A 16,742-nucleotide genomic window follows, 5' to 3' on the forward strand; every position below is an offset into this window, starting at 1 on the left:
TGAGATACAAAATAAATAAAAATATAAAATTATTTAATTACATTCATCCTGAGCTTGCTCGACTACACTCGAATGCCCACCGCATATAATAAATCACGTGACTTTCATTTTTAACATCAATTCTTCTTGCATTTCGATCACAAGACCAAAAGGCATTTCCGTTCCCTTATTTTCTTCAGAAAAGAGAGACAGTTGTGGCACCAGAAGTGAATAGAGAAGAGACAGGTGAACTATGACTGTTACCTTGTTTTTTCTTTATAATGACCAATTACAGAGGTGTTGGCATGAGAAGGATGTGGGACGTTAGGTAGAACTGCTTGCTGCCGGCTTATACTGAATAAAAAGGATGCTCTTCATCAGTCACCAGTGATGGAGCCAATGTGAAAAGAAAACAGAATGGAAGTTTAGAATATCTCATTGTGTATGCTGGGTTTTTCATTTTATTCTTGCAATTTAGCCCTGCCTCCTAAAACTCTTGTTAACGGGTAGAAATCACAAGATGCTGCTTGGCACAGACAGTGCGTGATGCCCCGGGTTCCCCAGAGCTCAGGGCTGCCTGCAGTGGCTGGCGGTACACATTCATCTATCTCTAACCCTCTGCCCCCTTCTTTCCCCTCCCTACCCAGGAGAGCAGACACGCCCAACTCCCTTTGTTTGGCACTGGGTTAGATCAAATGCTTTCTTGATCCATGGCCCAGAAATCACCTTTGAATTAACATCTCTCAATGCATTACTTGTTTTGCTCAGCTAAGAATAAAGTGGGGATGACTCAAGGATGGGGTGGGGGGAGAGGCAGAGTTCGGGAAGAATTTGGGGGCCGGCTTCTCGAGCCTCCTGCAACGCGTGGTGAGACGGTTTAGTTGTGCTTGCTCTCAAAGCTGCTGTGGAAAACCGACGTTCGGGACAGTCTCCGCATGGACAGGCTGTCCCCTCGGCCCTCCGGCTTGGAGGACTTACTCCTCTGGAAAGGGTTTCGCAGGCTTGCCGTGTTCCGCTGCCTGTCGAGCTTGTCGCTGATGGAGAAGCTCTTCCTGGTGTGGCCATATGGCGCGCTCGGCTCCTCTGCGGAGTAGCTGTTGGCACGCTCTATCTTGGGAACCGTGATGTTGTTGGACAGGGTTCTGTCCGAGTTGTCGGCCTCGGCTCTCCGGCCTCTGGCCTCGTTCTCCTCGCTGTCGGAGCTCGGGTGGCTCAGTTCTGCTTCTCGCTCGGGGTGGCAGCAAGACAAATCCTCCACTTTGTCTCCGAGCCCTCCAGGGAAGGCGGCCCTGTCCGCGATGGCCTGAGGGGTGCTGACGCACCTCGTGTCGATGCAGTCCGTGATGCTTGTGTATTCTGCTGTTTTCACAGGCACCCCGAAGTTGGCGTAGTAACTCCTTGAAGGGGAGAACATAAAGCTATGGGATTTCACGATGGGGGCCTCTTCCAGCAGGAAGGGCGTGGTGGCCAGGTAGCGGCTGCTCTTGGAACGCTCGATGGTGTGATAGAGCGGGGGGTCCGAGTCCCAGGGGTTCGGGCATTCTGGGAGGTGGGTGTAGTCTGAAGAAAACGATCTGGTGTCCATGGAGGTGATGTCTTCAAAGTCAATGCTCCGGCTTGGAGGTCTGTCCGTGGGGGCTAGAGTTGCATAGGCACTGCTTGAAGGGGCCGTGGAGAGTGCTGGGACAGCAAAGCTGGGCTCGCCCAGCCCGAGGATGTTCATGGAGTTGTCCAGAGGGTCTATGTCACAGTGCAGCTCGTCCATGGCCGAGACATAGATGTCTATGCATGATGATGGCCTTCTGGAGTCGGGAACGATGGCCAAGGTGTTGGCAGGGGCTGCGGGAGCTTTGGATTCTTTGGCTACCGAGTGGGAACTAGTAGCTCGGTGGAGGCTCAGGGACCTTTCTTTAAAAATACTTTCCAATTTTTCTATACCACCTTTGTCTTTCATATTGACTGAATAGAAAGAATGGCTTCGCATACGGGGCATTAAGGTTGGAGAAGTTGGGGACATGGTCTCCTCACCTGCAGGGTCTATACTCTCCTGGAGCTTGAAGGTGTTCCCCTCCTGGCTGTTGAAGCTGCTCTGGCGGACGATGTAGGCTGCGTCTGTGCAGTCCGAGGAGGTCCTCGAGCGGATCTTGTTGGACTCAGCCCGCTCCAGACCTGTCAGGCGCTCAAGTGCCGTGGCCATGCGCCCGATGAGGTCCTCGAGCTGTGCCAGCCGGATGTCCACGGTCTGGAGCGAGGCCTTCATGGAATGCTCCCTCTCGTTGACTTCCTCCAGACGCATGGACATGTTCTCCACCCTGCAAAAGAAGAGAGTGAGAGTCACTGAGGTCAGGGTTCTCTGCCGGGGTTTAGAGAGCAAGGAGAGAGGCCATCAAACCTGTGCAAGCTGGAGGCAGCTTGCACCGATGTGGTCACTGAGAAACAATCCAAATCTTCCCACCCTGGGAGACTTAAAGGTGATCTACTTCAGTGGGTTCCTGACCCTCTCGTTCCCTCCCTCCTCCCTTTTTTCCTCCTTATTTTTTTGGCCCTTAGATGGAACTCAGGGGCATTCTACCTCTGAACTACACCTCCCAGCCCTATTTTATTTTGAAACAGGGTCTTGCTAAGTTGCTGAGGCTGACCTCAAACTCGCAATCCACCTGCCTCAACCTCCTGAATTGCCGGAACACAGATGTGCACCACCATGCCCTGTGCGGTCTGGTGATGTTTAGCTTTCTGCTTGGCATTCCCTAGGTACTGAGTCCAACTAACTTTTGGATACTGGAAGAGTAACAAAAGGCAGAATAGTTTTTTTTTTTTTTTTTCCAGTACTGGGATAGAACCTAGGGCATTCTACCTCTAAACTACATCTTCAGCCCTATTTTTTTTATTCTTTTGGAACAGGTTCTCACTGAGTTGCAAAGGGCCTCACTAAGTAATGGAGGCTGTCTGCGAACCTTGATCCTTCTTTTTCAGCCTCCCACATGCTGGGATTACAAGCGTGTGCTACCATGTCCAGCTGGCAGAATAGTTTTATTTCCCTTTCTTCCTGTTCTTTCTGGAGCCAGTCTATATTGGGTTGGTATCTGAGAGTTGACAATGTCCTTTTGGCGTAACTGCATGTGACCACTGGCCCAGCGCTGTTGACTTGATCCCCATGCCCCACCTCCCTCCAGCCCCAGCACCCAGTGTCATAGAGAAAACCAGCAGATGAGAGGCCAGGCTGAGGTTCCAATAGAAGGTGACAGAAGAGTCAGGACCTGTGGTAGGTAGATGGAGAATGAGGATGGAAGGAAGACAGAAATCTATGACAAGGAGACACCTGAGGGGAAGCCAGGAGGGGCCCTGTGGGATCTTCAAGGGCAACAGCATGGTTCAAGGGCCAGAGCCGGGGCACAGCACCAGGTCTGTTCAGCAGGGCCGAGGGACTATTCTCAGCCACCCCTTCACTCTCCCACCGGCTCTGAGGTGGTTGGAACATAAGTCTTGCTTAAAACAATAATGAAACATATTACCCATTTTCTTCCAGAATTCTGGATGTGTTTGACCATTTAACTACTTATCTGGTCATTTAGGTTGTGGATCTGGCTGAAAGGGGTTATAAAAAAAATCTTAAAGTCAAATTTCCATGTTTGTTCCATAACTAGTGGACTTCTGTTAATGTTTGGCATTTTTTTTTTCTTGAAAAGTTCATTATAAACAGGTCTGCATCTCAGATAGAAATAGGCCTGAGGAGCTAACCAGGAGTTTTGGGCCATGATTATTGTAGCCACTAGATGTTGATAGGGATGAAATAACTCAGGAGATAAAATGGACAACGGACTCATAGATGATGGGAATTTCTAAATAAACAGGAATCCCCAGGAGATATAGAAAGTGACTAAGAAAAAGAAAAGCATTGTGGAAAAACAAGGATGTTCCATGGGAGAAACTTTTTTTTTTTAATTTGTACTAGGAATTGAACCCAGGAGCGTTCTATCTCTGAGCCACACCCATAGCCCTTTTTATTTTTTATTTTGAAACAAGGTCTTGCTAAGTGGTTGAGGTTGGCCTTGAACCTGCAATCCTCCTATCTCAGCCTCCCAAGTTGACAGGCATGTGCCACCACCTGGGAAACTTTTAAACTTTCACCTCTAGTATCTCCAGACCTTGAATGGTTCGTTTCAGAGTAACCCAGGAGGTGTTCACAATGGGGATCCTGAAAGGAAGGGCGGTAGCAGGTGCCCGGGAGAGAGGAGCAAGCTCTTAGCATTTCTAATTTCAAATCTCTGCATTGAGGTTGACTAACATAAAGAGAGAATTATATATAGTCTCTGTACTGTATGGGATGCACACAGTTGACTTAGATAAATTCAACCATCTGTATATGTCTATACGCGTGTATCTAGCACCTGTGGATCTATCTCTGTTTCTGTCAGTAAAATGTAAATAGGACAATTGATGTTCTCTGCCACTCGGAGAGGACATGTCCTGCAGGAGGTGTGAGGTGGGCAGTATAGACCCACGTGTCCCTTGGGCCATCTCTGTTGCCTTGTGCACCCTGTGGTGTTTCTGTTGTGCCCAGTGAAATTCCAGTGTAGACATTATTTTTGGGTATGCTTACAAGTGCATAACAAAAATAAAACAATAACAAAAACCTTCAAACCCAACAACCACCACCACAAAACTCCAGAATCAACCCAGAAGAAGTCACAGAAGCAGAACCAGGCTCGGGGTTGGGCATTCGGGTTCGGTCTTGTGGTCATGTTGGTTCTGCAGGTGGCTGGGTCCTTGCTCCATGCTGGATTTCTGGGGACTGTGTGCCTTCCTCACCCTGTTCAAGGATGGGGCTCCGTGACCACCGAGAGTGGAGCCAGGCCTGGGCGAGGGAGCAGCCCTGATGGGTTTGCAGACACAGGCCGAGTAGCTTTGGCCCAAGCACCGTCTTTCCTTCCTGCTTCTCCCCAGGAGTTGGTGACATGACCATGGTATGTCCACCTGTGGGGCTGTTGCACCTCCTCCCTCTAGTTCTCCAGAAAGGAAAGGGCTTCTGAGCATCTCAACACTCCTCCCTCCCCCCCTTTCCTCCCAAGTCTGCAGCTTTTCCAAATTTAAAATGCATCTCAAGGGTCTGTAGACACAGCTTCAGAAATACGTCTGAGCAATGGTAATGTGCCTACGTGGCACAATTTCCTGGGAACTACATGGCTATTTGTCCATTAAATAGCTTTTGCCAGGCCTCAGAACGAGAAAGATCTTCAGATTTGTGGCTCCTTCCTCTCTTTGCCAGAAAATTGCATCATATCCTCATAAAATGCTCTGTTTTGCAGTGACAGATGTGTATAAAATCTGTGTGGAGCCTTAAACTTTATTAATATTGCTTGGTACCTATGGATACGATCACTCAGTGGCATATGAGTATATACCTATTCAACTAGACTGCATTATTTAGGGAAAGAAAGGGCCAGGAACAAAAAAGTAAATGCCATTTGTGTAATTTCTACAGTCAGTAGAGAATGATTGAACTGAATAAGCAAGCAGAATGTCGTTTCACAAAAACTAGAGGTGGGTGACTATCTTGAACCTGAGAGCCTTGGTTCAGGCTGGTAAAGTCACCAATATCTTTTATCAGTCTCCATTACTTCTAGGTAGCTTCTGCCTTCTTCATGCCGCAAATGGTTAAAATGTAAAGGCACATCAGTCCTTTGTGACCCTGTGTATTCTTTAGAATAGTAGCTCCCAGATGCTGGGCTGTCAACGCACCAGCTTTGGAGGAGTCTATGGCAAACCAAGAAAAACAAGAAAATGCAAAAGAACTTGCATAAATCCAGACTTATTCGATTTAAAGGGATATCTTCTTTTTATTTGAAGATATTTTTCTTATAGCTTTACTGGCCCTCAAAACTATTTGGGCAATGAGATCTAAGAGTATATAACCAGAGGGTAGAAAAATCTGTGCTTTTATTTCTTTGTTTTTATCTTGTTCCATAGAGAAAAAGCAAGAACAAAATGGTTTGTGGAGAAAACAAAAACCCCAATCAAACAAGAGGATTTTTAAGTTCAAGGTTAGCCATAGCAACTCAGCAAGACCCAGTTTCCAAATAAAAAATAAAAGTGGACTAGGGGTGCAACTCAGAGGTAGAGCACCCCTGAGTTCAATCCCCAGTAAAACACACACACCATCACCACCACCACCACCACCATCACCACCACCACCACCATCACAACCACCACCACCACCACTACCACCACCACCACCACCACCATCACCACCACCACCACTACCACCACCATCACAACCACCACCACCACCACCACCATCACAACCACCACCACCACCACCACCACCACCATCACCACCACCACCATCACCACCATCACCACCACCACCACCACCATCACCACCACCACCACCACCATCACCACCACCACCATCACCACCATCACCACCACCACCACCACCACCACCACCACCACCACCACAACCACCACCATCATCACCACCACCACCATCACCACCACCACCACCACCACCACCACCACCACCACCACCACAACCACCACCATCATCACCACCACCACCATCACAACCACCACCATCACCACCAACCACCACCACCACAACAAACGATCATGCTCGCTGATATCATTCAGGTCTCTTGCTGTTGTTTATTTGGGAGGTTCTCAGCCAGGCACTAGGACCATTCCATTTGACCAGAGAAGATGCTCAGTGGTCTAGCTGAAACATAAACTTGTTGGAAAGTGTAGACTCAGGCTGGGTCTCTCTGGTTTGTTTCTGGGTCCAAACCTTACAGCTTCTGGTATAAGCCAGCAACCTGGTCTGTCCTGGACTCACTAATCTCTATGGTCCTGGAGTGCAGCTTCTGCCCCTGCTGGAGAAGCCTGGGATCAGTAAGTTTAGATGTGATCTGTAGATGTGTGGTGCAATAGTACCGATTCCCAAGCTCTGTGTTTTCTTGGACATGAGGACCAGTTGAGTAGGTAAAGCAAGGGGTGGCATCAGGCGCCTGCTGGAGGCACCACCCAGGGAACGTACCTTTCTGAAGTCACCCGTATCCTCTCATCGTTGGATGAGTTGAATCGATCATCCTTTTCCCTGAAATATTCCTCTATGCACTGCTCTTCGAAATCATGTACTTTTTTGAGCTCATCATCAGTTATAAAGAGTTCTGTGGAGAGAGAGAGAGAGAGAGAGAGAGAGAGAGAGAGAGAGAGAGAGAGCGCGACAAACATGAGGCAGATAAACAAACATGATGACATCTGATTGGTGGTCTTGGTGGCAGTCTTACTATAAATCAAGGCTGGAAAAAGGGGCCCTGATTCTTTACCGATTCTTAGGTGAAACCCAGATAGAATGCGGCACACTGCCTTTCTCCTTTCTTCTGAACACTTGTGCCACGATGGGTCCTGGAGTCCCCCTGAGTATATCTCATGAACTGTGGGAGCTGCTTAGAATTGAACAATGAAAGCCGGGTGTGGTGGTGCACGCTTGTAATCCCAGTACTAGGGAGGCTGAGACAGGGGGATCGCTCAGGTTTGAAGCCAGCCTCAGCTACTTAGTGAGGCTCACTGCAACTTAGTGAGACCTTGTTTCCAAATAAAATATAAAATAAGTCTGGGAGTGTAGCCCAGAGGTATAAAGCTCCATGGTTCCATCCCCAGGGCCAAAAAAATAAAAAAAAGCAGGAAGCCACTCAGAACATGGATGTTTCTTAAAAGTTCAAGCATTTCTGAGTTGGAAATATGGTAGATAGACATTGTGGAGTGACAAACTTTTGTTACCCTATTCTCCCTTTTCTGCTACTGAGGTAGAAAAGAAAAATAAACATATTTCCAGTCTCTTGAAGCTACCAGCTATCCGGAGGATCAGTTTGGGCTGAAGGACAAGAGAATTCTACAGCAGGGAGTTTTATTGCAAATAGAATTTGCATTCTTGATAAAGAGATGTGGTTTTCTTCTTCCCATATCTTTTTTTGTTTTGTTTTCTTTTTCCTATCTGGAATGTAAATATGATGATTGGAGGTGCAGCAACTATTTTGTGACCATGAAAATAAGAGATCAAAAAGGAATAGCTGAGCCTAAAAACAGGACGACTCTGAGCATTTGCCTTCAGTGAACGATTGTTGAGTTCTGGGCTATTTAACTTGCTTTTTGTTATTAGAAGAATAAGGCCTTATTAATTTATGCTATCGTTATTGTGATTTTCTGTTCATATAAGGAAAACTTCATCCAGGTATGGTGGCGCATGCTTATAATCCTAATACTTTGGAGGCTGAGACAAAAGGATCCACGTTCACAGCCAGCCTCAGCTACTTAGTGAGGCCCTCTGCAACTTTGTAAGAGCCTATTTCAAATAAAAAATAGGGCTGGAGGTGTAGTTCGGAGGTAAAATGCCCCTGGGTTCCATTTCCACTACTGCAAAAAAAGTTTTTTTTTTTTTTTTTCCATAAAACACAGCAGTGGAAAGGCCCTAGTGGAAATGTGCTCCTTTGAATGGTTTATGAGTCAGGACTGGGGTGAGAGAACTGTTGTGAAAAACCCAGAAACTGGCCAGCTGTTCGTCTAGTCCTGTGCCCTTGAAATGGGATTGTCCCAAACATTTGGAGGTCTCAGCCCTCAGGGAGTTGTTTCCTGGGGTTGCTCTTGCTAGCTTTGGGATATTCTTCTGAACTTTCTGAGAACATGGAAAATATGAATATAAAAGCAGTGAAACCCAGGCATGGTGTTGCACACCTGTAATCCTAGTACTTGGGAGGCTGAGACAGAAAGATCACAGGTTCGAGGCCAGCCTCAGAAACTTACCAAGGATCTGTTAAAAAATAAAAAATAAGCCGGGCATGGTGGCACACGTTTGTAATCCCTGCGCTTAGGAGGCAGAGACAGGAGGATTGCGCAGGTTCAAAGCCAGCTGTGCTGGCTTATGAGACCCTGTTTCCAAAAATAAAATAGGTCTGGGAGTGTAGCCCGGAGATAGACGGGCTTCCAAGAACCCCAGTACCACCAAAAAAAAAAATAAATTAAAAAAAAAAAATCCGGGCATGGTGGCACACGTTTGTAATCCCAGCATTTGGGAGGCTGGGAGGATCGCGGGTTGCAGACCGCCTCAGCTACTCAGTGAGGCCCTTTGCAATCAATTCAGTGAGATCCTGTTTCCAAATAAAGAATAAAAATTAGGGCTGGGGTGTAGCTGGGAGGTAGAATGTCCCTGGGTTCCATCCCCAGTACCGAAAATAAATAAATAAATAAATAAATAAATAAATAAATAAATAAAAGGGGCTGGGGGTTTATCTCAGAGGTAGAACATCTCTGGGTCCAATCCCCAGGACCACACACACACAAAAGAAAATCCTGAAGTAAGTAAGACTCTTCTTAATATGGCGGGCTTCCTGAGGCGAGGGAGGGCTTTAACAGGAGGGGACACTGAGGTGCAGTCTTGAAATTCATTGAGCCTTGGGCTGGAGGGAAATGGATAAAGAGAGGCCCCAAAGTTTAGACTATTTTCTGCTCTTGCTGTATTTGAGCCCCAAAGATGTGTACTGAATTCTTACTCTGTTGATACCTTAATAGTGCCCCGTTTGACTTCCTTGGCTGTATGTCATGCGTTTTCTCTCTCTTACTCTCTTTGGTACTTGAGATTGAACTCAAGCATGTTCTACCTCTGGGCCACACCCCTAGATCTATTTTACTTTTTACTTTGAAACGGGATCTCGCTAGGTTGCCGAGGCTGGCTTTGCTAAGTAGCTGAGGCTGGACTTGAACCTCCTGAGACAGGAGGTGATCCTCCTGTCTCAGCCTCCCAAGTACTGGGATTACAGGAGTGTATCACCATGCCCAGTGTAATGTTCTTTTATTTTAATGTTATTTTAAGAAATCGATCAAGATGTCAAATTTTACAATATAACTTACATTTTACTTTTCAGAGTGCTTTTATCTGAGGCTCTGCAAGAACTTGGAGGCACCTCGGGATCTCTTAATTAAGGCTACAGAGTGCCAGTGAGGAGTTCACTTTCCTCTGGTTTACAAATACAACACAGCCCCCCTCTCTCTGTTCTTCATACTTTCTGATCCAGCCACAGCTCTAAAATCCTCCTTCTCTGAGAAATCTCCCATCCATAGTAACAATGAGAAAACCATGAGCCAGACCTTTCTATAGCTTCTTCCTACCCCGAAGCCTGGCGTGCTCAGGTCCTCTGGCCTAAGAACAGAAAGAGATCTCTGGACTGTGCCACCTCCTGTGTTGTCTTTCCACCCACCCCTTTCCAATCTCTCTGGATAAGCAAGGTTCTCCTTTTAGAGGATGCCGGCTCTACTGTAAATGGCTTCAGGGCCCTGCGTTCATCCTCAGTACAGTATCCATTGAAAGGCATGATTAATTCATTACAGCACTCTCTGCCCCTGATTGGCAGCTGTGTTTCTCTATGCTGGCTGAGGTTCTGAGTAGAAAAGCTCAGGGTTTGACTCGTAAGTTGTTCCCCCAACTTCCTCTTCGTTTAAAGTTGTGTTTCTGATGAAAATGGAGATTTTATGGAGATTTTATACTCCCCCTGCTCTTTCCAACTTTAAGATTTTAATATCTAGAAAGAGGTTGGGCACTGCTGTGTCAGGGAGAGTGTTAAGAGCGTCAGACTTAGACAAGTGGTTGCTTACATAGTTACAGCTTTGGTCTGCCCGCCTCTCTCTCTCTCTCTCTCTTCTCTCTCTCTCTCTCTCTCTCTCTCTCTGCATATAGAGTTATATGTTTATTTGTATATTTAATTTGAGGAAGGTTGACTCCTGGGCTATCATAGATTTATGTAGATGGTTGGCTCGACACACTTTGAGAAGCCACAGTAGCTGGTCTGTGCTGGGCTGGATTCCAAGTGGTTCTTAACTGAGAGTTGGTACCCAAGGGGCATTCAGGGATCTGCAGGAGCTACAGTACTTGATGTGCGGAGGCGGGTGTGCCAAATCTCCTGCAGCCTGTGGTACCATCGTGCACAGTGAGGAACTGTTTCACCCCAATGTGCAGAGAATTTCCCTTTAGAAACACTGGGCTAGAGGCTGCAAGGCAGAGATTTCCATTTTGCTCTTTCAATAATGGAAGGCAAGCCTTGTTTCTCCAGGAGATGGTGCAGGCACAATCCATAAGGTTTAGGAAAACATTAAAGACCTGAAAAAGCGATAGATCTAGAAATAATCATGGAAAATCAAACCCAGTCACCGAAACTCAACTCATGGCCCATTGCTTCAGCGTGGCAGAGCGCAGCAATGGGTGCATATTAATGTGCTTGATATAGTTTGTGGTGGGACCCTGGGGAGGTAAAGAAGCTTAGGATTTGGGAAGGTGCTAAAACAACTCAGCTGGAGACTGGCTTCATCTCACTAAGAAAGAGGGAGGCTTAGAACACCCCAGCTTCTATTCCGTTTTTTCCAGTACCATTTCTCATGCAGGTGGACCCTACCTTGTGTGTGCCCCTCCCCCAGTCCTCAGAGTTGTCTGCAGCAGCCCAAGGAATTAGGTGGTCAGGGGATCCTGCAGGATTGCCTGCAGGAAGTGGGAGGAAATTATTTTTCTCTGTCTTTCATTCTTTCCTTTTTTTTTTTTTTTTTTGGTAAGGGGATTGAACCCAAGGACAGTCTATCTCAGATTTCTACCCTCAGGCCTTTTTTATTTTTCGTTTTGAGAGTTGGCTTCTAATCTGCGATCCTCTTGTCTCAGCCTCCCTGGTACTGGGATTACAGGTGTATGTTCAGCTTTTATTTTTAAAATTTAACTAATTAATTAGCTAATAGATATATTTTTGTGTTATCTTCAGGCCTTTTTGTTTTTGAAACAGGGTCTCACAAGCTTGCTGAGAATCTCACTACTTGCTGAGGCTGTCCTCAAATCAGCAATCCTCCTGTCTCAGCCTTCCAAGTACTGGAATTACAGGCGCACTACACTCAGTTTTATTTTGAGATGGGTGACGCTGCTAAATTTCCCAGGCTGGCCTTGAACTTGCTATCTTCCTGCCTCCGCCTCCCGCTGGAGTTGCTGGGAAGGCAGGCATGGGAGGGGTTCCTGGTTGAGGGTCCCGGGCTGTGGCTGGCAACTTACTCAGGCCATAGTCCCTTTCGTCTGGGTCGCTCTCGTGCTTTCTCCACCGGCAGCACAGGTGCTGGAATATCATGGTCAGGTGGCTGAAGATGATCAGAGGCGGGGGCAGAACCGGCCTCTCGTGGAAAGTCATGATGAGCTGATACCGCTGGAACTTCCACACTTGGTTGGATATCGACTTGACTTCAAAAAAAGTATTACTGAAATAGACCAGACAGGATCGAGTGAGAAACCCCACTGCTTCTGAAGCATCGGCTCCCCCATCCATCTATCCCATGAGCCCTAAAGCGTGGCCCACTCACTTGAAGACGGCAATGAGGAGGTTGACCAGCAGGATGTTTGCCACTAAGAGGTAGCAGGCCATGATGGCGGGCACGATCCAAGCCCCTGTCTTACAGGGAGGCAGCTGGATTATCTTGCCGTCCTCTCGGGTCTCATTCTGTCCACAGGGAGCTGGAGAAAACAACACAGGCAAAAAATGAGAAACTGTGACTACCTAATTTTAAAAAGAAAAGGAAAAAAAAAAAACTGATTTGAACGCGGATTTTAAATGGAGGAAAATATAGCCATTTCAAGTAGAAAAAAAGTTCCCAACAAGCCCAAATAGAAAAACAAGTATCACAGAAGGCAGCGCCTCCAGAGAAAGCCAGTCCTGCTTCCCCAGGCTGTCCTGTGACTGGCAGGGCTGGGTGGGGTTGCCTGCCTGCTCACCTGGGTGCTGGCCCTGGGGTTTCTAGGATGCCTGGTGAGGGCTTCCCTGGGAGCCCCCCAAGGGCAGAGCATCCTTACCACCCCACCGAGTTACTTTCAAAATGTGCTGTGGGGGCCCTCAGCCGACAGCTTAGGAGCAGCAGCATGGCAGGCTATCGACCAGGAATGAATACCAGGGGATTGTTAATTGCTGCAAAGAACACTGAGAGGGCTCTGAGGGAGCAGAGCTAATGATTTGCTGTCATGGTCTGGATGGAGCAGCACCCGGCAGCGCCTGGGGAAGTATTCAGAGTGCTTATCACCCGGTGCGGCTGATGAGTAGTGTTTCATCAGCACAGACTCGAGGGTGATGGGTGATGGGTCGGGACCACAGAACCCACAGCCACCTGCTTCCTTCTGCAAGTATTTTCATTCCAAAAGTGTGCTTTTCAGGGCGCAGGGAGCAAAACCCAACTACAGTGAATAAATGAAGGAATGGGGGAGAGCGAGCTGGGGGTGGGGTGAGGAGGCAGGCGATGTGTGGGACTGTGAGGAAGGTGCCAGTGAGACTCCTTGGAGATTCCAGGGAAATGTAGAACAAACTGAAATGCTTGATAAAGCTCTATAGAACTACGCTGACAACGTGGCTCACGGAACAAGCTGCCGTCCTTAGCGAGCTGTGGCCACCCTCCCTCTCCAGCTCCCTACTGCTGCCCTGGGACAGTGTTATGGTTTGAATTTACCATGTCCCCCAGACCTCAGGGAGACAAGGCAGCCATGTTGAGGGCGGGGCTTGGTTGTTGAGGAGGGGTCTCTGGGAGAGTGGTCTTATAGATTCTGTATACCCCCTTGCTCACTCTTGGCTTCCAGCCTCGGTGATGTGAGAGCAGAGCCCTTGGGTTCTCTCTCTGCTCCCAACACCATGCCTGAGCTCCACAGACTTCACCTGGCCTAACGTGGACTGAACCCCTGACATTTCCAGAACGGTGAGCAAAAGAATCTCCTTTCTCTAAGTTGTGGTGGTCAGGTGTTTTGGATGACAGTAGTGAGCATGCTGAAAGAAATAGAAACTTTTGCATCTACTTGTGAAAGGGAGTCGGGTAGAGGGAAGTGGGCAAGGATGCCAAGAGTGTTCAGTAGCGGGCTGGGCCACAGGATGCTTCTGATGATCTGCCAGGAAGGTTTGCAAAGCTGACCCAGAATCTACTTGGCTGGAGCACCTGGCACCGGGAGTCCATTCCCTTCTCCAGAGTTCCCGCTGCTAGGCTGTGTGCTTTACAGTGGTTCTCAACACTGGTTGCTAGGCATCACCTGGGGAGCTTAAAAAATACCAGTACCCAGATCTGCCCCAGGCGATTGGATCAGAATGTCTGAGGGTGGCGGGCACGGGCACTGCCTTGAAAACTTCCCAAGTGATTCTCTGTTGCTGCAAGGTTGAGCCCACAGAGCTCCAGTTAGGCTGGGAAAAGGACACACTGTTTTACATGTTCTGAAGACCAAAATGCAGGTTCTCAGCCTATGAGGGGTTAAATGACATCAGGCCACCGAAACTCTAATTTTATGGCCAGGCCTAGATGTACAAACTGTTTTCTTTTGCCCACAAGATGATTGGATGCTGGAACTGGGTGTTTTCGATGAGCCCGAATCTTTTCTGTTATTGGCAGTTGTGTCACTGACCACCCACGACAGCCCTGTAAGAGGTCCTCTCATTTCCTCCCTTGGAAGGAAAACTCAGAGGCAAAGGCCACACGGGCCTCGGGATGGAGTCCAGACTCTCAGGGTGGCTGGCCTGGCGCCGTCTCTCGACACCTCCCACCTCTCCCTCTGTGCAGGGACTGGACTGAGTTTCTTACAGTTCCTAGAAATGCCAAGCTCTGTCTTTCTCCCTGATTTTGAGCCAAGCTGTTTCTTTTGCTCCCCAAAGGCTCCTTGACACCATGGACTCGCTCCCATCCTCCTGGGTGGGTCCTATTCCTTTCTCAGTGCTCAGCGGCCTGCTAAAGCCCGGCCCAGCTCACCTTTCGCATCCTCCCAGCCAGCTTCCTTACAGTCCCAGAGCGCACGCTGCCGGCCCACTGGGGGCCCTCACACTGAACCGCAGTTGCCAGTACACTCATATATACCCCACACGAGAGTCCCAGTGGGAAAATTCCTCTGAAGTTTCCCATCTATGATCAGCGTTTGTCGAATGAATGAAAGATATCATGTGAATGCAGTTTGGTTGTTGAGTGGTAGCAGACATCTCACACACCTCCGGGGGTCTACCGTGCTAACTCTGGGGTTTGCTGTCTCCTGCCTTAGGATTTTTTTATAGAAGCTCCATCTTCAGCTTGGCAAGGAGCCTTCCCACGCTCCACTAGAATTTAGGATCAGTTACCCAGTGGGTCACAGGCCCCACAAAATTACCACTGACAAAGCTTTTCCCACCTGCTTCCCTTCTCTCCTCTGTGACCCGAGAGCCCAAGGGGATGGAAGCTCCAGCTCAGAGCCTCCGGGGAAGGTGGGAAAGAGTGTCAGAAATAACTGCCTGGGGAAAGTCTCGAAGCTTCCACAGTGTTGACAAATGCAGTCTGGTCTCCATTTCTTGACTTTGTTCTCAGGGAATATGAAGGCAGTGCTCGCCCATCTTGCTCTTCCTGACCCCACATTTAGCGAGGGCCATGCAGACACTTCCTTCTCCCCAGATGGACGGAAAGCCAGGGGCAAGAGCAGGCGCGGGCGTTTCCCTGGGCGGCGGACTGTGCCACCAACATAGCTCTAGGTCGCTGCATTCCTCTGCTCCATTCTTCAAAAGTTCTCACTAGTTACAGCCTTAGCCAGCGTCAGGCAAGCTGTTTCCTTTCCTTTCCCTTGCTTGCTTTTACTGGGGATTGGACCCAGGAGTGTTCTTCCTTCGATCTACCCCTCCATCCCTATCTTACTTTTATTTTGAAACAGGGCCACGCTAGCTTGATGAGAGTCTCACTATTTGCTGAGGCTGGCCTTGAACCTGATATCCTCCTGTCTCAGCCTCCCAGGTACTGAGATCGCGGGCATGTGCCGCCCCATCTGGCCCTTTTGTCTTTATATAAGATTTGATTTGCTGTCAAAGTGATTGGCCCTGGAAGTCCCTGCCAATTTCTTGAGGATTAATTTATTCCACCTCCCCCCACCTTTTACACATCCTGCCTTTCCAGAGAGCCTCACCTCCCTCATCTATGAAAGGTGGGTTGCAATGGTACACGCCAGGGCAGGTGTCAAGATCATTACGTGAGATGATACGAGCCAAGCGCGTGGCTCGGCATCCAGCACGCAGCACTCGTGCACATCAGCATCAGTACTGTATTTTTGTAGCCAATGGACTTTATGCCTCTCAAGTTTAGGGACTATGTCTTTCTTCTCTTTATTTTGCAATCACTAAGCATAGCACCTATTCTACATTTAGTGAGTGGTTATAATACGGTGGATACGAGGCATATTTTATTGGGTAGTTAGAATACGGTAGGTACGAGGCATACTGGGAATTGAGAGAGAGAATTCCCTTTGTTAATGAACTCACAATTTAGTGGGACGCAGCGGAGGAACAGGACACTGCAGGACTGTGTGGTATGAGCTTGGGTGGGGGTTCTAGGGGAGCCTCATGCTTGACTGCTGCTGGCCTGGGTCTCACAGAGTAGTCTGGAAGTCAGGGCTAGCCCATCGGGATGATGTAGAATCATCTAGATTCTACAGCAACAAGTACAGTATAAAAGAATTAGGTGACCTTTGTGACAGTGATAATGATAATAAAAGGGAACCATTAGGAGACAGCCTCCAATAGATAACAGAAGCAAAGAAACAGTGGACATGATATGCAGACATTAGTGGAAAACATTGCTCTCCAATGGCTCCTAATGATGACTTTGTCCTGGGTAGTTATCTGCACTAGAAAGTGCTATGACTCCAACTCACAGGTGTCAACCAGTCTGAAGATGAACTGCGTACCTTAGAGCCCCCCAAAGCAGCAAATGTCAGGGCAGAG

The 16,742-nt window shown here is 48.1% G+C and overlaps 1 protein-coding gene across 21 annotated transcripts in view; it reads right to left on the reverse strand.

Annotated features, from left to right (window-relative positions):
* Positions 1 to 856: 856 nt before the first annotated feature.
* Positions 857 to 16,742, reverse strand: part of TRPM3 (transient receptor potential cation channel subfamily M member 3) — a gene marked incomplete at both ends in the record, with an annotated part of 906,375 nt that continues 890,489 nt past the window's right edge. For all 21 annotated transcript variants that reach the window (XM_080708373.1, XM_080708370.1, XM_080708385.1 and 18 more), the window contains 4 exons: positions 857 to 2,291; positions 7,013 to 7,145; positions 12,053 to 12,252; positions 12,355 to 12,505. In XM_080708373.1, the coding sequence (XP_080564499.1) occupies positions 857 to 2,291; positions 7,013 to 7,145; positions 12,053 to 12,252; positions 12,355 to 12,505 (1,919 nt within the window). The remainder of the gene's footprint in view (positions 2,292 to 7,012; positions 7,146 to 12,052; positions 12,253 to 12,354; positions 12,506 to 16,742) is intronic.

Source organism: Muscardinus avellanarius (genome assembly GCF_963383645.1).
Source record: "Muscardinus avellanarius genome assembly, chromosome: 13".
Lineage (NCBI taxonomy): Eukaryota > Metazoa > Chordata > Mammalia > Rodentia > Gliridae > Muscardinus > Muscardinus avellanarius.